Here is a 24,719-nt window from a genome sequence, read left to right on the forward strand (position 1 = left end):
CGCCAACCACCTCATAACTATAAAAAATGGTTGACGCAACTAAATTTAAGCTGTGATTTTTTTTCCACCAACCCCAAAACCATTTTAAACCTTTTAGCAGCCAATTTATTTAGAAGCTTGCAAGTTCTCCAGGCCAATGTTGTTTTAGCACATTTTTTAATTTCTTCTTTGTTAGATTTCCTACTACTACTACTGCTGTAATGTGTATTTTGGCCACTTGTCACTAGGGGGCAGTGTGTGACAATAAGAGGCCTTCTGCTTTCAATTTCTCAGTTTTCTGCATGGAGAGAGAGATCAAAGCAAGCCCAGGATTTACAGCACTGTTCTGCTGGCTGAAGACAAAGCAGTGCATTATCTTAAAGTGAGATAACTCATTTGTGGCCGTTAACAGGTTTACACAGTGTCCGTTTTTAGAGCGTAGCATAACTCCAGGGATTACCGACCTCAAAATTGACAATATAAATGTAGCCTAAAATAATGTAACCGGTTTACAGAGTGAGTTTTCCCTTTCAGAACGGTGAATTGATTTACGGCTGTCGGGACGACCAGGAGTATCTCACGGACCTCAACGAGCTCGCCCACCACCTCAAGCCGTTCTTCTTTCCGTCCAACGGACTGGTGGGCGGGCCCCAGTGCACAAAGAGCGTCCTGAAAGAACTGATCCACGTTCTCACCAGCACGTTGCTGAGCACCAGCGTGGACACCGGCAGGGCGGGGAACATGAAGTCTATTCCGTTATCGCAAGGAAGGAACTACTGCGAGGCCAGCCGCTTCTGTGCAGACTACCTCCGAAATGGTACGTGCTGACTGACCACGCCTACTAAAACTGGCCATACACTGGTCAATACGGCCAACAGATCATTATCTGCTCAAATCCCTCCACGCACAGGCTTTCAATATATTTCAGCACACCTGTCTGCTGCGCGGTCCCGGTCTCTGCTCTCTCCCGCTGGCTGCTATTTTCTTCGAGGTTCCGGTCTCTGCTCTCCCCCGCTGGCTGCTATTTTCTTTGAGGTCCCGGTCTCTGCTCTCTCCCGCTGGCTGCTATTTTCTTCGAGGTCCCGGTCTCTGCTCTCCCCCGCTGGCTGCTATTTTCTTTGAGGTCCCGGTCTCTGCTCTCCCCCGCTGGCTGCTATTTTCTTTGAGGTCCCGGTCTCTGCTCTCCCCCGCTGGCTGCTATTTTCTTCGAGGTTCCGGTCTCTGCTCTCTCCCGCTGGCTGCTATTTTCTTCGAGGTCCCGGTCTCTGCTCTCCCCCGCTGGCTGCTATTTTCTTCGAGGTTCCGGTCTCTGCTCTCCCCCGCTGGCTGCTATTTTCTTTGAGGTCCCGGTCTCTGCTCTCCCCCGCTGGCTGCTATTTTCTTCGAGGTTCCGGTCTCTGCTCTCCCCCGCTGGCTGCTATTTTCTTCGAGGTCCCGGTCTCTGCTCTCCCCCGCTGGCTGCTATTTTCTTCGAGGTTCCGGTCTCTGCTCTCCCCCGCTGGATGCTATTTTCTTCGAGGTCCCGGTCTCTGCTCTCCCCCGCCGGCTGTTTTTTTCTTTGCGGCCTCGGTCTTTGCTCTCCCCCGCTGGCTGTTTTTTTCTTTGTTGCCCTGGTCTCTGCTCTCCCCCGCTGACTGCTTTATCTTTGCGGCCCTGGTTGCTGCTCTCCCTGCCGCCTGCTGTTACTTCACTCCTGAGTCCCAGGTGCCTGTGTGACGTGAGGACAGACACTAGGGTTAGCGTGTCACTTACCTTACATGACCACCAGAGGCCTCTAGTGTTACGTCACCCAGGTGCCTGGGGACACGGGTGTGACGAGAGAGGAAGCAGCCAGTGGGAAGGGAAGACGCTGGTGAGAGTAGTTCCAGATTGCTCAGTAAGCTCATGGTGAACTAGAACCCCTAAGAGTGTGTAAGGGGGCTGAAAGGGATCAAAAAGCCTCCTTACTAAAATGCTATGCAAAACAGAATTTTGCCTTCTTAAAGTGTACCCAAGCTCGGATACAGCATTAGATACTTGCCTAAAGAGAGGGAAGCCTCGGGATCCTATTGAGGCTTCCCTATATTCTGATGCCCCCCTGGCGCTGAGTGTGGCCCCCACAATGCATTGTCGCTAATCATATTGGGACCACGTGGCGCCGCTTCCTGCAGCGAGGCCACGCAGTAGCCGCACAAGACCGCATGCACAGTAAACCAGAGCCACTTGTGTACAAGCAGCTCCGTGGTACTGCGCATGGGCGGGCTTGCGTGGCCACTGCACGGCCGCACTCGAAACAGAGGAGGAGCATTTCCCGATCTGGAGAGGAGCTGCGCTCAATGACAAGGGACAACGGAGTAGTGAGGGAAGCCTCAATAGGATCCTGAGGCTCGGTAAGTATCTCATTTTGATGCTGAGCTTCAGCTCGGCTACACTTTAAGACAGAAGGTATTTGCAGATATTCAGGTCGGAGTGAGTTTTGAGGTGTCCCACAATGCATCACTGCTGAATATTCAAATCATCCCTTTGTTGTCCCTGATAGCTAACCACACCTCCAGAACCGCTGGAATGCAGTGATGTGTCAGCTTATTAATATTACAGAGCTACAATAATCCAACATGCATACAGACTATTTCGGATTGGTTGGTCTTCATCAGAGCATGTCTTGGATTAATGTGGCTCTATGGGGTAGGACTTGAAACACCCAGAGTAACAGATTACCCAGGTATGTTGTTTCAAGTCCTACCCCATAGAGCAACATTAATCCATGCCATGCACTGATGAGGATCAACCAATCCAAAACAGTCTGTATGCATGTTGGATTATTGTGGCTCTGTAATATTAACAAGCTGACACATCATTGCATTCCAGCGGTTCTGGAGGCGTGGCTAGCTTACAGGGACAACAAAGGATGACTTGCATATTCAGCAGTGATGGATTGTGGGAGACATCATATGATCACTCCAACCTGAATAATCGCAAATACCTTCTGTTCTAAGAAGGCAAAATTCTATTTTACTTAGCAAGAAGTAAAGACTCCAATATGAAAGTTCTATCTGCTCGGGGCTCCCTTTCATCAGAAATACGTCTGATAGACATAGTTGGGGGGGATTTGGTGATGGAACATCCCATTTGGTCATGCAGGATATCTACTACTTGTTTCCAAAATTCATTGACTGGGGACATTCCCATATCACATGGAGGTGTGAGGGGTCTGTTGGGAGAGGAACTGGCAGAGAATCTGGCTTTTTTAGCAGGGGTTGGGAATGCCCGGTGTAAAGTATATAATTGAGTCTTTCACTGCTGCAGGGTGAGACTCGCTGTACTGCGGATTGCGCTCCCTCCCATTCTTCCTCGTGTTTTGGCTGTAATGTAAGCGTCGTGGTTTTTGGCAAGCGTTTGTCTTTTGTCTCCGCACCTGGCTGGCACCAGCCCATCACAGCAGCCAAATCGCCCTTCTGACACCAGAGCCTGCGTGTTTGTATACAGGTGAAACTCGGAAAATCAGAATATTGTGCAAAATTTAATTTATTTCAACGATTCAACTTAAAAGGTGAAACTAATTTATGAAGTAGACTCATTACATGGCTGGATAGTGTAATGGTTAAAGGAATCTGCCTCTGACACAGGCGACCTGGGTTCGAATCTCGGCTCTGCCTGTTCAGTAAGCCAGCACCTATTCAGTAGGAGACCTTGGGCAAGTCTCCTTAACACTGATACTGCCTATAGAGCGCGTCCTTGTGGCTGCAGCTCTGGCGCTTTGAGTCCGCCAGGAGAAAAGTGCGATATAAATGTTCGGTGTTTGTTTGATTACATGCAAAGCAAGATATTATAAGCCTTCATTTGTTATAATATTGAGGATTATGGCTCACAGCTTATAAGAACCCCAAAATCAGAATCTCAGACCATTAGAATATTGTGATATGTTCAATATTCTCAGCTCAGAGTGTCAGACTCTAATCAGCGAATTCATCCAAAACACCTGCAAAGGGTTCTTATTTCATATATTAGTTTTAAATAAATTACTTTTTAAGTTGAATTGCTGAAATAAATGGACTTTTGCACAATATTCTTTTTCAAGTTGTAAATCAGTCGGTAGTCTGGTCACATACACCATGGGAAGCGCCTATCGATATCTATCATGTCAGAATAGAAAACATCCAAGTCATCTCTCCCCCTCTCCTTCTACCTCCACCCCCCACACACACCCTCCACCCCCCTTACCACCCACCCCCTACCTCTCCCTCTTCCCACACTTCCCACAGATCAGGTGTTTCTGACATTGTCAGATCTGACCAGATTAGCCACATGATTGTTTCTGGTCTGATTCAAACACAACTGCAGCCAAATAGACCAGTAGGGCTGCCAGGCAACTGGTATTGTTTAAAAGGAAATAAATATGGCAGCCTTCATATCTCACTCACTACAGTTGTCCTTTAAAGAGAAACCGTGACCAAGAATTTAACTTCATCCCAATCAGTAGCTGATACCCCCTTTCCCATGAGAAATCTTTTCCTTTTCAAAACAGATCATCGGGGGGGTCTGTGTGGCTGATATTGTGGGGAAACCCCTCCCACAGTGTGATGTCATGACCATGGTCCTGACAGTTTCCTGTCTGTGAACCACATTGCATTGTGGGAAATGGCTGTTTACAGCTGTTTCCAACTGCCAAAAAAGCAAGCAGCATCTCCTTCCACAGACATCCCCTGCCAGCAGTATAAATGTCACCGTGTGATAAATGTCAGAATGTAAATCAGGGAGAGGAAAGCTTTTACAATGGGCAAACACTGACTAAATCATTTATACATAATTATTGTAAAAATGAAGCTCTTTTTTTTATTACATTCTTTTCACTGGAGTTCCTCTTTACATGCACATACAATGCACATGTCTGTGCAAAAAATCAGATTGCCAGGGTCCTCAACCTCCCAGGCTTCACACACCTGGTCCGCCGGTGCTCAGACACTCAATGGTTCACCACTCCACCCGTATGTTCACAGAAACAAAGAATCGAGGTCGGCACTCCACTGGCGATAATAAACTTGTGTTTATTGAACAAGTTGCAAACACGACATGTTTCGGGGTCACCCCCTTCCTCAAGTGTACATACAACCCTGACGCACAGTCTTCTAATATACTCCAACCACTTAAGTGCACCACACCCTTCAATCCAGGACACACCCCTCTGGTCAGCAGACCAAGGTGATGTCATACAGATTAGGGGTTAATCTGTACGCAAGTTTATTATCGCCAGTGGAGTGCCGATCTCGATTCTTTGTTTCAATGCACATGTCTGTACAGGAGCTTTGTAGAGGCGCACTGGAGATCTGAGCTGGAAAGATATGTTATCGTACTTCGTTTTTTGTCAGGTAACCACAAGGCAGAGTCTGCAGGATTACCGAAAGGCTGCATCTTATACAAGACCCTCCAGGCTCAGATGCTGGACATGCTTGATATAGAAGGACTCTACCCGCTTTACAAGAGAGTGGAGAAATACCTGGAGGAATGCCCGGAGGAGAGGTGAGTGACCGGCAGCCATTCTGTACTTCCTCCTATCACATAAAGGCATTTCTGCAGGTTTCACATATTTGTAAGTTTATTTTTACTGATAAACAGTTACTTAAAAGCAGCGGACCTCAGAACACGAAAGATTCTCCCTGTTTGATACCTCATAACTCATTGTAATTGGTGTACAAACAGCTTGAGACACCAGCACCTGTCACCATACTGAGGATAGCTGAATGACCTGCAGTCCTCAGGGAGTCTCTGCAGGCGCCTTCCAACCAAACCTCCAAACTCTGCTGTTGTTTCCTGACCGCTGTCCTGTTGCTTCACAGTAGAGCAGTGTCCTTGTTATGTCTAAGCAGAAATGGGTCTTGCATCAAAATATGTACAGGCGGTATCCTGTACATACAAACAGGTTCCATTCCTGGACAATGTTTGTAAGTTGAACTTGTTTGTAAGTTAAGTCCTGTGTTCTATATGGTGAAATGGGGATAAATGATTTACTTTTGGACAAATCTGGATTTGGACATGTAGTATAAACCATGTCTTTAGGTTGCTACAATGTTCTCTTAAAGTTTTGGGATTATACTCTCATAAACTTTCAGTAACTACTCTTAGTTACACAAAAGAACATTTGACAGCATTCTCAAGCATTCCCTGTGTGTATAAACTCTTTTGTTTCACTGCAGAGAGCACTATGGGCTTGCTTATCTCTGGTCCTCAGCAAATGTAATCATTGCCGTCTCAGTGACGTCATTGTGCCTTTGCGACCTGGACTGAGCTTCGGTAGAGGATAAAGGAAGGGGGGGGGGGGGGGAGCGGTGGGCATGAGGACTGCACCTAATACATGCCTGCTCCTCCCATTTTCAATATATTGTTTGGCTCTGGTATCCTTGAAAGTGGATCCGAAATAAACGTTTACTCATTGCATAATTGTGTTCCTTACATATAGTTTATAGGGCATTCCTCAAACACAATACTTTTTTTTTGTTTTAATACTCTAATTCCCTATAAACTAAACAAGCCTCGCCCACAGCTCCTCCAGCGCCTAGACACTCTGAGACCCATGTTGCAGAGGCTTATGGGAGCTCAGTCTGGGCAGGAGGAGGTGTTACTAGCCAGATATTTCAGAGGCAGAGGGAGGAGGAGAGAGTGGAGTTTTCACAGGCTGAGGGCAGGAAATACAGATCAGCTTGCCTGTGTGTAATGTGACCAACAGAACATGGCTGCCCTCATTGTATCACAGAAAGAAATATTCATAAACTGTTAAAGCTGTTTGCAGCTAGATATGCTGTGTAAACTATCTAAACTTTAGATAAGATATATAGACAAGTCACTTGTTATAGTTAGTTTTTTACATCTCGGATCCACTTTAAGGTGAACAATCCTGGATTGTACGCAGGAAGAATGGCTGTATAGGAGCTCTGGTGACTGCGGTTTATTGGAGGATGACTCAGTGTGAGTGAGTTTATTGCTTTTATACCAGAATCCTAATAAGACATTAAGTGTCATTTTTACTCATTATAAGTGAAGCAGATCACATAGCTGGAATGTCACTTGTCAAGCTAACGTCACATTAATGGAAGCGTAGATATGTGCGGAGGAGGGGAACCCGATTCCCTCTAGAAATATCTGCATATTTTCACGGAAATGTAACTGGCTTCTGCCAATTATTCATTATTGATGCTTCGCTGACTGCGGCAATAGTTCAAATTCTCCCAAGGAGGCAATGTAGAGCAAAGAATGTTTACGTTTTGTTGTCACCTTTGATAACCATATAGAGAATTTTGTTGTTCAGTCGGTATTCAGTCGTGTCAGACTCTGTGACCCCACGGAGCACGCCAGACTTCTCTTTCCTCTTCTGACCCTGGGACGTTGTCCAAGCTCATGTTTGTTGCTTACATGATACTAACATCTCACTCTCTGCTGTCCACTCCTCCTTTTGCCCTCCATCTTTCTCAGCATCAGGGTCTTCGCCAATAAGTCCCGCCTTCTCATTGTGTCCAAAATATTTCAGCTTCAGCATTGCTCCTTCCCTCTCTCACGCGTGTGCAGTACGCAGCCGCCTGTCTTTGGGAGCACTCTGGCTTCCGATGACTTCCAAAGCCTCCGTTGGCTGGGGGGTGGATTTAAACGGTGAGCCAGCGCTGAAAGGAGGGGACCATGAGAGGAACGGAAAGGCTCTGTAGGACCCAGAGGCTTCCCTCTCCTTAGGTAAGTATTTTTTTTTCTAGGTCCACATTAGCTTTAAGAGTGGACTGATTGGATCTTCTTGCAGTCTGAGGGACTCATAGAAGTCTTCTCCAGCACCACAATTCAAAGGTGTCTGTTCCTCTGCATTTAGCCTTCCTTATGGTGCAACTCTCACAGCCATACATTGCTACTGGAAAACCACGGCTTTGCCACAGTAAGCTGTGATTCTTCTCTCTGCGTGTGCCAATCCTGTGTCAGTTTTGTGAAGTAAAATTATATGCATGCAGCCACTACAGGTCCACTTCTGTGTATATCGGTATGGAGATCTGTACAGCTAAAGGGATACAGAAAAGCCTGTTTAGTACAGGCCTCTCAAGAGGCGCTGCAAGCTTTTGGCTATACAAATGTTTGCACTTTACTTTACCTGAGGAAGCGGGCTCGCACCCACGAAACGCGTTGCCTGTGCTAATAAAAACCTACTTTATCCTATTTTGCTGGTGTTTTTTTTTTTTTTTTTTTTTTTTTAAACTTTGTTGTAAATTGTATCATTTTGAGTGCCTCTTCACCCTTATTGTGTTAAGTGGAGTTGACCCATCTTAAGGCACTACCCCGCCACCCTTCTTTATGTTGCTTTTACTGATGATGTTGAAATAAAAGGACGTTCTTTTTTGTAAGAGAACACTGCAGTGCTGAGACTTTACTATCCTCCACACACCAGATGTGAATTGTTGCCTGTGGTCTCTGAGCAATCAGTGCACAGTGCCATAGTATCCACATGCTGTTTAAGGACAACTAGAGGGAGATGGAGGCTGCCATATTTATACAATACCAGTTTCCTGGCTGTCCTGCTTATCCTTTGCCTCTAATACTTTTAGCCATAGTCCCTGAACAAGCATGCAGCAGATCAGGCATCTGACATTATCAGATCTGACAAGATTAGCTGCATGCTTGTTTCTGGTGGGATTCAGACACTACTGCAGCCAAATAGACCAGCAGGACTGCCAGGCAATTGGTATTATTTAAAAGGAAATAAATATGGCAACCTCCATATACCTCTCGCTACTGTTCTTCTTTAAATTCCGAACCATCCTCAGGAGCGAATCCATAGTGCCGACTTTCTGCCCTACTTTGTAAACAGTACAAGGTGCCCCAGTGTAACTGGCAGAGGAGCGTGTAGTTGTCCTGGTGTAACTGGCAGTGTTGTTGGTAGTTTTCCTGGTGTAACTGGCAGAGGAACGTGTAGTTGTCCTGGTGTAACTGGCAGTGTTGTTGGTAGTTTTCCTGGTGTAACTGGCAGAGGAACGTGTAGTTGTCCTGGTGTAACTGGCAGTGTTGTTGGTAGTTTTCCTGGTGTAACTGGCAGAGGAGCGCGTAGTTCTTGTATCCTCGGGAGAGGGCGTCGTCCCGCATCCTCCACACTCAGCCTTTGAATGTTGTCATAACATCAGAGGGATCATCGGGAAAGCTTCTGAAAACAAAGCTCCATCATCAGCTGCCTTGTAGCTGCCACACCCGTGGGAATCTGGAAGAGATACAGCGGTGTTTGTGGAGGAGAGCGGGCGTGGCTTCCCTTGTGCTGAAGCTGCGGGATACAGGCAGAGCTCTGAGCCTGGCACAGCGGTCTATACTCAGGAGGGGGACCTCCGCACCTCTTCTCAGAACCTCACACAGAATCCACTCCTGATCTTCCCACAGCATTGCTATTCAGCTGATAATTGCTGTAACCCTTTGTGCTATAATTGTGGTTTGTATTCCGTATTGTGCAGCGCTATGGAAGATGCTGACTCTATATAAACACAAACTAATAACTATGATAAATGGTAATAAGAGTGATAAAGAGTAAAAGTGTACCCGAAGCAAGGAGAAAAAAGCAGAGGAAAGTCTGCAGATAGTGCAGAGGTCTCCTCTGTTCTTACGCCCTTACATTCCTGTCCTGGGACCTTTAAAACATATTGAATTTGGTGCTAGCGTTTGTGCTTCCTCCATCTCTGGGCGAGAAGTGGCTCAATGAGGATCATCTGGAGTCTTCCCTCTACAGTGTAGATCAGGGGTGTCAAACTTAAATATGTGAGCAGCCAAAATCTAAAACTTACCGTAGTCTAAGTCGCAGGCATTTTTTTAAAATCCGGGTTCAAAATGTATTGAACAGTCTTAAACTAAGTGGCGTTACTATAGTGAGGGGGGGCGCTCTTCCCCCCCCCCTTCTGCAGAGTAGCACAGTGGAGCCAGCTCCTCCCCTTCTGCAGAGTAGCACAGTGGAGCCAGCTCCTCCCCTTCTGCAGAGTAGCACAGTGGAGCCAGCTCCTCCCCCCTTCTGCAGAGTAGCACAGTGGAGCCAGCTCCTCCCCCCTTCTGCAGAGTAGCGCAGTGGAGCAGTTTCATACTTACCTGCCCCAGTGCTGTTTCCGCTCTCCTCTGATCTTCCTGATAGTCACTCGCTCTATGCAGCATACCTCTGGCTCCTGAGGCAAGTCACGTGATCAGGAGGTGGTATGAAAGCATAGAGCGTGTGACTGCCAGGAAGAACAGAAGAAACATGATGCAGCGTTGGGGCAGGTAAATATTACACTGCTCCACTGTGCTACTCTGCTATGTAGGGGGTTGGGGGTGTTGTCTGTTTTACCAGCTGCATAGAATGATGCACATTCGAAGGTCTCGAGGGCCACATAAAACGGCAACGGCATTTGGCCCGCGGGCCTTGAGTCTGCTACCTTTGGTCGAGAGTATCAAACATTTTCCCCTTCACTTCTACGATCCAGTCTGTACAAGATGTGAGGTCCGCAAAGGCCCAGCAGGATGAAGCCACTCGGGTCCAGTTTTTCCTCTGAGCACGAGTGCTTTGTTTTGCTCCAGATGCACTCGTCCATTGTTGTGCCGGTAGTCAGAAGAAACCTATATGGTAAATGCCAGACACTGCTGAGGCAAGTATACTTTTTCTCCACCTGTTTCAGAGTTCCTTTAAAGTGGACCTGAACTCTTGCACAGGACAGTAGGAAAACACAGAGAAATGCGCCCTGTATGTATTTAGAGAGTTTAGCCTGTCTAATTTCCCCTCATCTGTGACTAATCACAAGTTGTAATTTGATTGCTCAGCGGGCTGCCTCAGCAGAACAGCTAATTTTTATACACTGGGTGTTAACCCTATGCCTGCTTCCATGAAAGCAGAAAAGCAAGATTTATTGCAGGAATTGTCATCTGTAACAAGGAAATGTTTTTCTGTAAAGTTTATTATGCTGTTGCGTATCTTTTAGAGCAGAGAGGAAGTCCTGAGTTCAGGTCCGCTTTAAACCCCTCATCCGACATCTTGCAGGCTTCAGAAACAGCTGCATGGCCGCATAATGGGTGGGGCGGTTGTCTTGCAGCACTAGAGTCCCAGGTGCAGTTCCTATCCAAGCCCACTATCTGCATGGAGTCTCTGTTCTCCCATTTGTTGTTTTTATTTCTGGTGGTGCTTTTTGCACATTGTCACAGGAGCCCTAGTGGCTGACCGCACTTAGCCTTCTAAACGGTGCCAGCGCACAGATCGTGCGAACTCTGGTCGCAGTCAATGCGCAGGAACCGTTAAGAATTAGCCGCAGACAACTCAGAAGGGAGCCTGTGAGACACGGGTAATTACAACGTCACCTACTGGTTCAGAGTAAACTGCCACCACCGCGGTTACCATGGGACCGTGGAGCCCACTAACTGACTGACTAGTCCTGCGAATAAAACGGTTAAACACACGGTATTCTGTCTAGCCAACAACAAACAAACAGTAGCGTATCTTCAGAGACCCGGGATCAGTTCTGCGTGTGCTGATAAGCAGGGTAGCGGACAGTGAATGACTTGGAGAAAGTCGTTTATTCACGCAATATAAATAATTAATATATACAGACAATTATTAAAATCACAATTATTAAGACAGTAATAGCCAGTATAAAAAATAAAAGAAGGGAGAAAAATACTTAGTTCCTGGAAAGATGTCCTTTTTGTGGGAAAACAGAGTTCTGGGTTTCAATTTGAGTTCAGAGTTCAGACCAGGTGGATGCCAGCATATCCTCAAGCTGGCATCTGATGAGTTCAAGATGTTTCAGTGTGGAGGACACTGAGTTTGGGTCCTCTGCCATTCTTATGCCCCTGCTTCAGTAGGAGGGAGTGAGGGCGGGGAGCCATACACCCCCTTAGAAGATGAGATGAGCCCTCCCCTTGTCCTGGGGGCTAGAAATCATATCTACCCATATATGGGCTCTATCTCACAGAACCGTACAGGTCAGGGCAGATTTATTAACATTTTCAGGTCTGTCTCGATTTACCCAGCGCCCTGATACCAGACATGAGGGGTGGGACCCCTGTGGTATCATCAGGGCATTTTCAAACTGCCTAACTGGCAGTCCTTACCTCAGAATGTTCTGAAACTTCCTCAGAACCAGCACCGGGGCTCATGCTACACTTCCCCCACGTTTGGCGAAGCTGCCATCTCAGGAGCCCCAGAAATATGACAGATCTGGGAAGTTATGGATTATGCTATGAGACTCAGGTTTATTCAGGATGTGTTCTAGCTGCTAACAGCTGACTTCCCTTTGATCTTTACCAGTGAGCAAGGTGTCAAGACCTCCCGGAGATTTGTAGCCTGCCTGGCTGCACCTAGGCATCCTGATCACCCCTTGGTTAATTAACATCTACATGAGATCAGCTAGGTGTCACCTTATACCTGATGGATGGGCCATCCGCACAGCTTGAAGCCAGGGACTCTCTGGGCCCAGGCTCATTAGCATATCAAAAGAGCCATCCAGCCTTTAGGATGGTGCTCTCTCTGCTAAGAAAAGGACTTCAGCTCCCCCTACACACTCAACCCAGATTGTATCGATTTGAAGCGCAATCGATGCAGGGAATCGAGTGCGATCGCTTTTTCTTCACGGGCGGTTACAGGACGCGCCTGCGGCCCCGCAACCGTCCGTGACACACATATTATTGTAAATAAAGGAGATTACATTGAAGATCACCTTGTTTTATTTCCTATGATTTCTCCATGTATTTTGTAGTGTAACTGAAAGCATCATGTAGTCAAGTGTGATTTAAGACCTTAGAAAAAGAGAGAACTGGAAATGGGGCAGGGAAATTCTCACTGCACTTTTTGTAGGACAGTCCTGCCTGCATTTCCTCAGTGGTACACTAGGTGGCAGTGTGATGTTATTTTGTCTTTCCTGGGAGCCAGTGTTGCTTCCTAGTTTATCCTGAAAACCATTTTCCGAACAGACCAGGGCGTCTATTTTTGATGTGTGGCCTGAGATTTTGTCCAGCCAGGATTTAGGGGCACAAATTGTCAGGTCTTAAAGGAAATATCAGGAAATAGAGAAAATGAGATCTACTACCCCGAGGCTTCCTCCTGCCTCTGGCAGCTCCGGGGTCCCGGGATCCCCTCCATTGGAGACGCCGACCTCGCCAGTCAGCATGTTCTGCGCCTGAGTGGGTGCCGCTTGCGCTGATGTGGTTCCGAGTGTATTGTGCAGAACACTCCAGCCCACATAAGCGCGGTCCTGAGCTGCGCTCGCACAGGAGCAGAAGATGCTGACTGGCAAGGTGGAACAGAGGCGACCCCGGAGCTGCTGCGTGGGGGCTGGAGGAAACCTGGGTAAGTAGATCTCATGTTCTCTATATTGCCTGATGTTTCCTTTAAAGAGAGCCTGAGGTGGGCTCAAAACAAAACAAAACAGTAGGCTATCTGATCCGGGGGCTGAGCGGATCACGTAGCCTTAAAAACCGCCGCTCCTGTGGGCTGCAATAGCCCACTTTCACTTTCGTGACCTATTGGTCACCTATGCAAGGAGAGACTGTGTGTCCTCTCATCCAGCATGTAGGGAGGCAGGGGAGTGGCAGGAGGCGTGGCCAGGGAGAGAGAACTGCCCAACCCTGCAGGAATGCCCCTGGTTGGCGTTTTGAACAGGGAGGCTGTAGCGCGGTGGTGGTGGGGGGGGGGGCAGAGAGCGGCAGTTGGAGGACACAGAGGCATGTCATGAGGATGAGAATATGGCTTTGTGTTCCATCTGCCCACCTCGGGTTCTCTTTAAGCCTGTTAGCCACTCTATCCATGATGAAAAGCTATTTCCCTTTACGGATGGCTAAATGGCACGCTTTCCGCTGATCTGCCAGGGAATGAGTGTCGTCTGGATTATGTGTAATGAGGGCGGGTCAGTCAGGAGAACGTTAGAAGACTACACTTCTCAGCATCTCTGTTACAGAAGTGTGTGTGTGTGTGTGTGTGTGTGTATACAGTGTGTGTACAGTGTGCGTGTGTGTGTGTGTGTGTACGTGTGTGTGTGTGTGTACGTGTGTGTGTGTGTACGTGTGTGTGTACGTGTGTGTGTGTACGTGTGTGTGTGTGTGTGTACGTGTACGTGTGTGTGTGTACGTGTACGTGTGTGTGTGTATGTACGTGTGTGTGTGTGTGTGTGTGTGTACGTGTGTGTGTGTACGTGTGTGTGTGTGTACGTGTGTGTGTGTGTACGTGTGTGTGTGTGTGTACGTGTGTGTGTGTACAGTGTGTGTGTGTACAGTGTGTGTGTGTACGTGTGTGTGTGTACGTGTGTGTGTGTACGTGTGTGTACGTGTGTGTACGTGTGTGTACGTGTGTGTGTGTGTACGTGTGTGTGTGTACGTGTGTGTGTGTACGTGTGTGTGTGTACGTGTGTGTGTGTACGTGTGTGTGTGTACGTGTGTGTGTGTGTACGTGTGTGTGTGTACGTGTGTGTGTGTGTACGTGTGTGTGTGTGTGTACGTGTGTGTGTGTGTGTACGTGTGTGTGTGTGTGTACGTGTGTGTGTGTGTACGTGTGTGTGTGTGTGTGTGTGTGTGTACGTGTGTGTACGTGTGTGTACAGTGTGTGTGTGTACAGTGTGTGTGTGTACAGTGTGTGTGTGTGTGTACGTGTGTGTGTGTGTACGTGTGTGTGTGTACGTGTGTGTGTGTACGTGTGTGTGTGTGTACGTGTGTGTGTGTACAGTGTGTGTGTGTACGTGTGTGTGTGTACAGTGTGTGTGTGTGTGTGTGTGTACGTGTGTGTGTGTGTACGTGTGTGTGTGTGTGTGTACGTGTGTGTGTGTACGTGTGTGTGTGTGTGTGTGTGTACGTGTGTGTGTGTGTGTGTACGTGTGTGTGTGTGTGTGTGTGTGTGTGTGTGTGTGTGTGTGTACGTGTGTGTACAGTGTGTGTGTGTACAGTGTGTGTGTGTACAGTGTGTGTGTGTGTGTGTACGTGTGTGTGTACGTGTGTGTGTGTACGTGTGTGTGTGTACGTGTGTGTGTGTGTACAGTGTGTGTGTGTACAGTGTGTGTGTGTGTATGTGTGTGTATGTACAGAGTGTGTTTTTTGTACAGAGAGTGTGTGTGTGTGTGTGTGTGTGTGTGTGTACTGTGTACTGTGTACTGTACTGTGTGTACAGTGTGTGTGTTTGTAGTTGTGAGACCCGCTCCCCTCCATTCTCCTGCAGTCACATCCAGTAATATCCATAACTGAGCCGGTCGGGGACTACTGCGCATACATGGTCCTGGCTGCACATTTCCGTAGTCCTGCTCCCGTGGACGAGAGCCTTTTGGCACCTGCACAGTTACAAGCCTAAACTAACTGCACTGGGACAGAATGCTGCCGCACAATCGCAGTACACCCCGACTGGCTCTGTCCAGGGACTTTACCGGGGCTGACAGCAGGAGAAGGAAGGGGAGCGGACGCACATTGAGGCAGCCCATGGACTACAGGGGGCTGGAGGAAGCCTCAGGCAAGTATAAATCATTTTGTTTTATTTGTCTTAGGTTTACTTTAACCCCTCTGCTCCCAAAACACACAAGAGGCAAGCTGGAACTCTAGTAGCAATAAAAGCATCCAGAATGCAAATTGTATTCGGCTGCTCAAATTGAGGCTATTAGCTTCCAAAATGGACTTCATGCAACAGCGTTCTGTACTAGACCCTTTCACCAGCACTGAGGTTTCCTCTCCAAAAAGGGTCCCTATTCTACCTACAGCACTCAGCAAGCAAGCATTCCATGCCCTTTCAGAGATGGTGATCTGTGTGTCATATGGATAGATAATGCTCTGCCTGTAACATGGATAGATAATGCTCTGCCTGTAACATGGATAGATAATGCTCTGCCTGTAACATGGATAGATAATGCTCTGCCTGTAACATGGATAGATAATGCTCTGCCTGTAACATGGATAGATAATGCTCTGCCTGTAACATGGATAGATAATGCTCTGCCTGTAACATGGATAGATAATGCTCTGCCTGTAACATGGATAGATAATGCTCTGCCTGTAACATGGACAGATAATGATCTGCAAGTAACATGGATAGATAATGCTCGGCCTGTAACCTGGATAGATAATGATCTGCCTGTAACATGGATAGATAATGCTCGGCCTGTAACCTGGATAGATAATGATCTGCCTGTAACCTGGATAGATAATGATATGCCTGTAACCTGGATAGATAATGCTCTGCCTGCAACATGGATAGATAATGCTCTGCCTGTAACATGGGTAGATAATGCTCTGCCTGTAACATGGGTAGATAATGCTCTGCCTGTAACATGGATAGATAATGCTCTGCCTGTAACATGGATAGATAATGATCTGCCTGTAACATGGATAGATAATGATCTGCCTGTAACATGGATAGATAATGCTCTGCCTGTAACATGGATAGATAATGATCTGCCTGTAACATGGGTAGATAATGATCTGCCTGTAACATGGGTAGATAATGATCTGCCTGTAACATGGATAGATAATGATCTGCCTGTAACATGGATAGATAATGCTCTGCCTGTAACATGGATAGATAATGCTCTGCCTGTAACATGGATAGATAATAATCTAAGTAATATGAATCTCTTTGCAGAAGCACACTGCTCCTCGATGGGCCGTATGACGAAACGTTCTTCGAGAAGTTGAAGGATTCCTCCTTGGAAGATAACGGCAGCATAGAGTACGCTGTGACTAAGGTGAGTATAAATTCTGCCAGCGAATTCATTCTTGTGAGACCAGCCGGTCTGTTCTGCAGCGACCGATTTATCCAGATTCTAGACAAATCCAAAGATAACGGATGTGAGAGTGGAGAAATGTCCCAGGATAACCAAAGTTCTTGTCTCATTAAAAGGGAATTACTTAAAGGATACCCGAACTGACATGTGACATGATGAGATAGACGTGTGTATGTACAGTGCCTAGCACACAAATACCTATGCTGTGTACCTTTTTTGATTTCTCTGCCTGAAAGAGTTAAATATCAGGTATGTAAGTGGCTGACTCAGTCAGGAAGTGACTAAAGTATGACCCTCACTGATAAGAAATTCCAATTATAAAACACTTTCCTAGCAGGAAATGGCTTCTGAGAGCAAGAAAGAGGTAAAAAGGGGTATTTCTTATCAGTGTAGTCACTTCCTGTCAGGACTGAGTCAGCCACTTACATACCTGATATTTAACTCTTTCAGGCAGAGAAAGGAAAAAAAGGAACACAGCCTAGTTATTTGTGTGCTCGGCACTGTACATACACGTCTATCTCATCATGTCACATGTCAGTTCGGGTATCCTGTAAATCTGCAGATCAGCTGTATAAATCGCAGTTACAGATAAGATTGTGATAATTTAAAGTTGATGCACACAGTTCGCATCAACGCTAGATCATAAGCCTCTCATTCACCTCCCATAATTGACAGACCTGATTTTCAGCTCGTTTACTTTTTGAATGCATATAAAATACAGCCGTTACGTGTGTTCGAGATTGCAGCAATTTCGGGTAAAACAGAAATCTCTGTTGGTGGGCAGAAAAGGGAGGGGTCACTTGTGTGCTGAGTTGTACAGCCCTGCAGCAAGGCCTTGAAGCTGCAGTGCCCTAAACTTTAAAAAATAGCCTGGTCACTAGGGGGGGGGGGGGGGGGGGGGGGTGGGGGGGGTTGTAAGCCTACGGTCCTCAAATGGTTAAACAGACAGGTTTTCACGCTGTTATTGTCTGCTGTTTCTCTACTCTTCCCTAGGCAGGGGCTCGACACATTTTCTATAGTATTTTATTATTCTCCTGATATTTAGGCCCACAATTCTAGGCTGTCATGCCTCCTACACACTCCAATTTTGAGGGTTGGGAGGTGACCCCCTCGGACTACCTCTGTGCTAAATTGCAGCCCCCCAGTCCCGCTGGTTCCTGAGATATGGTATATCGAAGCTATCTTGTGAACCGGTGGGGCTCCAAGGTAATTCTGGTGGTTCCCTCCCTACTCTCAAAACATGGAGTGTGTAGGAGCTACGAGTGCTGAGATATCGGGCCTTTAATATCTATTATGCAAATCAGGAAAGAGCTGCATGTGATGTCATTACCCACAAGGCTGTGCATCCAAGGCTGACATTTAATTAGACAGAGGACTTACCCTTCTTGATGATTGTTCCTTACATCGGTCTCTGTTTTTCCTCGTTTCAGATTCAGCAGTACAGAGTAGCCATGACAGCTAAGGACTGCTCTATAATGATCGCTCTGTCCCCCACCACGCAGGAAGAATGGTAAGAACCGGGTCACAAACATTCAGAGTGCGGGTGCGCGGTGTCATTGGTGAACCTGGTGGCAGTAAGAGGCCTTGCGGATTTATGTCAGGCACTGTTAGGGTAGCTTGTGTAGTGATCTCTGCTGCCCTCCTGAGGATGCACCATGCGTTTATTCCCGATACTGCCGGCAGAGCAGATTACAGTGGGCTGGAGCAATCACCTGTGTTCAGTGTTATTTTTTGTATTTTATATAGCGCCCACATCTTCCATAGCGCTGTACAAGTTACAAAACAAATAGCGGGGAGTATGGATACATTCAGAACTCTGTACAATCAGGGCATCCAGCAATACAAATACATAGCTGATGTGTGGATTGAGACATGACCAATACTGGTGTATGATCATATGATAAATGACAGCAGAATAAAAAACACTAGGAGGAGGTCCCTGCCCTTGGGAGCTTACAATCTAGGAGGGTAGTGTGGTGGAGACATTAGGGGAGGAGACACAGGGGTTAGTAGATGAGGCAGTGACCCTATAGCAAATTATAGGCTTGTCTGTACAGGTGAGTATTGAGAACACATTTGAAAGTTTCCAGGCTCTGAGCATGAGGGACAGGGTGGGGGAGACGGTTCCAAAGGAGAGGGACTGCCCGTGAGAAGTCCTGGATGTGAGAGTAGGTCACTAAACTAGAAGACAAGAGGGTCTCCTGGGAGGAGCAAAAGCTCCGGGTGGGATGGTATCTGAAGATTGAGGAAATGTAAGGAGGTGACAACTAATGTGGAGCTCTGTATGATAATGTGAGGAGTTTAAACGTGTTACAACGGCAACCGTCTCAGGGTAGTTCAAGGAAAAATGTTTCTTTAACCCCCTTGGCGGTATGAAAAATACCGCCAGGGGGGAAGCGCAGCATTTTTAAATTTTTTTTTTTGTTTTTAATCATGTAGCGAGCCGAGGGCTCGCTACATGATAGCCGCTGCTCAGCGGCACCCCCCCGCCCGCTTCGATCACCTTCGGCGATCACCGATCAGGAAATCCCGTTCAAAGAACGGGATTTCCTGGAGGGCTTCCCCCGTCGCCATGGCGACGGGGCGGGATGACGTCGGGACGTCATTGGGAGACCCGATCCACCCCTCGGCGCTGCCTGGCACTGATTGGTCAGGCAGCGCTCGGGGTCTGGGGAGGGGGGGGGGGGGGGGGCGGCGCGCCGCACCGGATAGCGGCGATCGGGGTGCTGGCGCAGCTAGCAAAGTGCTAGCTGCGTCCAGCAAAAAAAATAATTATGTAAATCGGCCCAGCAGGGCCTGAGCGGCACCCTCCCCCGTGTCACACACGGGGTTACCGCCAAGGAGGTTAAAGGCAACCAGAGCTGTTCTAAAGAAAACGTTTTCTACATACCTGGGGCTTCCTCCAGCCCCATCCGCTCCGATCAATCCCACACCTCCGTCCTCCGCTCCGATACTGGGTCCTGTCACTTCAGCCAGGCGGGGCCAGTCTGCGCAGAAGTGCGTTCTCTACGTATCTCTCCAGCGCACTTCTCTTACGTCAGACTGGCCCCGACTGACAGAAGCGCAGGGACCCGGTTCCCAAAGTTGCGGGCAGCGGAGGATGGCGGCGTGGGATTGATCGGAGCGGATGGGGCTGGAGGAAGCCCCAGGTATGTATAAAATGTTTTCTTTAGAACAGCTCTGGTACACTTTAATGTCAATATAATCTCAATATTCGATGTGTAAATAATTTAGATAATGTAGATACATTTAAAATACATACATATAAAATGTACATTTCTCCCAGAGTAAACTGCACTATACATTACTATTTTCTTATGATGTTGTCACTTACAGTAGGTAGCAGAAATTTGACAGATCTTGGAATAGTCCATCTCCTCATGGGGGATTCATAGTAAACACTTTATTCTTTACAAACACATACCCTGGAAAGAATCTATACAAAAATCCATACAATGATGCTGATCAGACTCCCTACTCGCTCGCACACGATTTTGGCAGTTGGACTGCGCAACTACCATCAAGAAAGTGCTTTTGTAAATAAATACCTGGAAGTCCTCCATGAGGACATGGACTAGTCCCAAACCTGTCAGATTTTCACTGCCTACTGTGAGTGACAGCAACATAGGAAAAAGTAATTTGTAGTGCATTTTACTCTGGGAGGAATCATCTTTTGTATACATTGGTATTTTAAATTATACAATTTCTCATGATAGCTGTCCTTTCACCTGTTGCCGACCGCTCCACGGGAATTGGTGTGAAGGCGGCGGTAGCCCCAGGACCGCTCCACTCCGATTGGCATGAATGGCTTTCTATGGGGCTAGCAGGAGATCGCGCACGCGCCTCTCTTGTCTCCCAGTGGCAATCGCCTCTCACACTGTCTATAAAAATGGTACAGCGCTGTGATCTACAGCAGCGCTGTACTGGGGACAGCCATGTGACACGGCTGTCCCCCTGGGACACAGGAGAGCCATCAGCTCTCATAGGCTGAAGCCTATGACAACCGATCACTGTCATTGGCTGACTGGGGGGAGGGAGTTACAAAAAACAAAATCAGCAAATGTATTAAAAAAATAAATATTTATGAAATAATAAACACTGGGGGAGCGATCAGACCCCACCAACAGAGAGCTCTGTTGCGCTGGAGAAAAGGGAGGGGGGGGGGGGGATCACTTGTGTGCTGAGTTGTGCGGCCCTGCAGCAAGGCCTTAAAGCTTGTAAAACCCATAGCTCTGCTCCCAAGTGTTCAGCCTGATTTCCTGCGCGGCGTCTGGCATTGTCTCGGGTGAGGGCAGTTTACACTCGGGCAATGACTGCTTGATATTGAGTCTATACTGAAATGACTCTAGTGATTAGAAAAAAGTAGGGAACTTTGTTTAGGCCTAGAGGGTGTAATAATTATTTTTATCTGCTAACTTTTTGGCTAGTAATAAAGCACATCCGAAGGGAGAGGAATATGGAGGCTGACTTTCATTTTATACAATGCAGATTGCCTGGCAGTCCTGCTGATCTTTTGCATCCAATACTTTGTTATAGCCCCTGAACAAGCATGCCAAGCAGATGTGTCTGACACAGCAGGACAGCCAGGCAACCGGTATTGTGTAAAGAGACTCTGTAACTAAAAAAAAAAAACCTCTGGGGGATACTTACCTGGGGATGGGGAAGCCTCTGGATCCTAACAAGGCTTCCCCCTCCCCAGGTAAGTATCCCCCAGAGGTTTTTTTTTTAATAAACAGATTCTCTTTAAAGGAAAACAAATATGGCCACCTCCATATCCCTGACACTTCAGGTGCACTTTAAAAGAAACCTAAACTGAGAAGGACGTATTTTGCTTTTAAAATAATACCAGTTCCCTGACTCTCCTGCTGATCCTCTGCCTCTAATACTGTTAGCCACAGCCCCTGAACAAGCATGCAGATCAGGTGCTCTGACTGAAGTCAGACTGGATTAGCTGCATGCTTGTTTGGTGTGTGATTCAGCCACTACTGCAGCAAAGAGATCAGCGGGGCTGCCAGGCAACTGGTATTGTTTAAAAGGAAACATCCATATCCCTCTCAGTTTAGGTTCCTTTTAACAATTAGCAGCAAAGCTTTTTGGCTAAACAAGCCTAACCAAGACTTTTTATTACATATGAGAAGCTCTGGTGTTCCGGCTTGTGGGTAACAATTTTCATTCTCCTTGGCCGAAACAATCTTTCATGGTCGTCTTGCCTGAGAATATAAAGTGTGTAGGTAGCCTCAGTGGTGTAGGTCTGGAAATACATACTGTAGGTGACCTTGTTGATGGTTTGTAAAGTTCCTCACAATCTCAATCTTTTTTCAGCTTTGAGTCTAGACCCGTGATCAAGGCCTCGAGATCGAGCTTCATGTATTCGGTATCCATTCTGGACCTGGATCTGAAGCCTTACGAGAACATACCTCACCAGTACAAGAGGGACAGTAAAATCGTTAGCAATTACCTGAAAAGCAGCCAGACCCGAGAGGAGCCAAGCACGTCTTTCATACTCCCAGAGAACGAGGACTGCACTCTCCTGCTGCACCAAGTATAGTCCATGAAGGACCTTCCCCGAGCTGTGAATGTGCCCGCTCCTCCCATCACTTGGCCTTGCTGATGGGGCATGCAAGCAAAATCTCCAAAGCTATTTTTGAGTCTTCAGATGCCACACTTAATATTTTTGACATTTTTGAACTTGTGGAGATATTAGTCTTATTGGAAGGTCGAGGGCTTGTTTTTCCGCTTCCATAAAGACTGCATTTGCCTGTTTTGATTTAAGAAGATGAACTACGAGATATTTGAAGCCTGAAAAGAAATTCTTTATTAAAGGGACTCCGAGCAGTGCAGAAACTATAGAAAGATGCATATCATTTTAAAGCTCTCTTTCTCCTCTTTCCAATGATCTATAAACCGCCACCCTACGCCTTTTAGTTTTCGCTATTTTCGCGATTGAAATTGCCGCGGCCGCGATTTCAATTGCGAAAATAAAGAAAACTAAAAGGCGTAGAGCGACGATTTAGGTGTCGCCAGAAAGAGGAGAAAGAGATCTTTAAAATGATATCCATCTTTCCATAGTTACTTGTATTACACAGGACGACACTTTCCCCAGTGTCAGCAGCTCCATTCAGCAGAAAAAGTCGGCCTGTGTAATACAATGTAACTATGGAAAGATGGATATCATTTTAAAGCTCTCTTTCTCCTCTTTCTGGCGACACCTAAATCGTTGCCCTACGCCTTTTAGTTTTCTTTATTTTCGCGATTGAAATCGCGGTCGCGGCAATTTCAATCGCGAAAATAGCAAAAACTAAAAGGCGTAGGGCAGCGGTTTATATATCATCGGAAAGAGGAGAAAGAGAGCTTTAAAATGATATGCATCTTTCCATAGTTTCTGCACTGCTCGGAGTCCCTTTAATGAAGAAAGAAAAACTGCCGTTGTTTAGGCTAGACCTGGCCCTTTGCATTCATTCTGCTGCTTTTATCTGGTGCCTCCAGAGGTCCAGGCAACCTTTTCACTGAGCCTTATGCAAAGGTCCATGCTGTATCAGGGTAAGGACTTGTATTATAAGGTAGTGACATATTCTACATATCTTTCCACAGATTGTGGGTTTTGTAAGTTGTGCAATGCAAAAAAACTATTTCATATCTTTGAAGGTTGAAGAAGCCACTCTTTGTTTTTGTTTTTACATTTTCCGTACCATAGACTCCTGGAGGTTGTTTTGGCCTTCCAGTAGATGGTCCTATGGGGAGGAAAACTCGTATGATGTCGCAGAAGTTATATCTGTGGCTTGTTTTGTTGCGTCCTGTTGTCTCTGTCCTATGGAAGTGTTTGGAAGCTGTCTATGGCTTAGACGTTGTCATCTGTTTATTTGATTGTATTCTATATGTGAGCAACCATAGGTATTCCTAAATGGGAACTTAATGCCTTCAAAGTGTCCAGCTGACTACACAGTGCCACCCGTAACACTGCTTCATGGCAGAGATTGTCGGTGAGATGCCAACCCCAACATGCATGACAACCTGAGACATTATTTTTGCATGTACGTCTGACTTATTGGCCTCTCATTGACCATTTGTGCTTCATCGTACAAGTGCAGTGGAACCTGTCCCTGTATTTGGTGAGCGGTCCTACTCTAGAATACACTTCCCCACCACACCGGTTTCCAGGAAGGAGACTGATCCAGTTGGTTAATTTGGTGCCTTGACTGACATCCGACTTCTTGTTGTAGGAGAATGTCTTCTCTATTGGTGGGTGAGCTCCTTTCTGTGGGACTTTTGGAACAAAAACCAAAATCTGAAAAGAAGGCGCTAAACTTCAGCTCGACAATACGCTGGTCGACTTCTTGAATACATTTGAGGGATTTTTTTTTTTATAACAAGTCAAACTTCTAATTATAATATGTTAAAAATGGGTTCCGTATTTGATTAACTTTAATCAGAATATTGAACAAAACTTAATTGGGAAAACTGTCTTCTTTTCCAACCAGTCGGACACAGGAAGGAGCTGTGGTCATGTAGCTTGGTTCTGCATCCATTGGGACAAAGCTAGCGCTGGTAACTTTTTGATCCAAATTAACAACACAATGCTATTTATTTGTTTTCGTTTTGTTGTTTTTTGTACATAATGCAGCTAGTGCCGGTATAAGTACCTTTTTTGCAAACGCCCCGCCTTTCATTGTGTTTTGGTGCTGACCATGTTACCGGAGTGATCAGACCATGCTTCATTGACCTCACGTGGTGTCACGGGAAGTCCAGAATTCTGTCTTTATCGGTTTGGCAGTGATTGGTGGCTGTTCGATCATCTGGGTTGGTACACGACTTACCTGCGCGATGCAGGGTAATTTCACGGCTGGTGAGATGCCTGCACATCATGTGCAATTTATTTTTCTGGGGTCAGTCTAGTATTTACCAGAGAGCATGGCCACCAATAAACTAGGTGCTAATTTTTGTTTGAAAACTTGAATATCTGTTCAGTAAATATAACCAGTACATAGGCAGCACTGTGCAGAGTGCGCTCAGTACGTTCCTTTATTACTTTCTTTGCGCTTATTCAGTTCCTGC

General features: G+C 46.6%; 1 protein-coding gene across 1 annotated transcript in view; it reads left to right on the forward strand.

Moving 5' to 3' along the window:
- The window catches only part of IPPK (inositol-pentakisphosphate 2-kinase), a 103,605-nt gene extending 81,103 nt beyond the window's left edge, over window positions 1-22,502 (forward strand). The window contains exons 9-13 of the mRNA XM_068251393.1: window positions 514-796; window positions 5,325-5,475; window positions 16,526-16,628; window positions 18,098-18,177; window positions 21,990-22,502. Of these exons, the coding sequence (XP_068107494.1) occupies window positions 514-796; window positions 5,325-5,475; window positions 16,526-16,628; window positions 18,098-18,177; window positions 21,990-22,215 (843 nt within the window). The 3' untranslated portion in view covers window positions 22,216-22,502. The remainder of the gene's footprint in view (window positions 1-513; window positions 797-5,324; window positions 5,476-16,525; window positions 16,629-18,097; window positions 18,178-21,989) is intronic.
- The last annotated feature ends 2,217 nt before the right edge of the window (window positions 22,503-24,719 follow it).

The sequence above is a fragment of the Hyperolius riggenbachi genome, chromosome 9 (genome assembly GCF_040937935.1).
Source record: "Hyperolius riggenbachi isolate aHypRig1 chromosome 9, aHypRig1.pri, whole genome shotgun sequence".
In the NCBI taxonomy this organism is placed as follows: Eukaryota; Metazoa; Chordata; class Amphibia; order Anura; family Hyperoliidae; genus Hyperolius; species Hyperolius riggenbachi.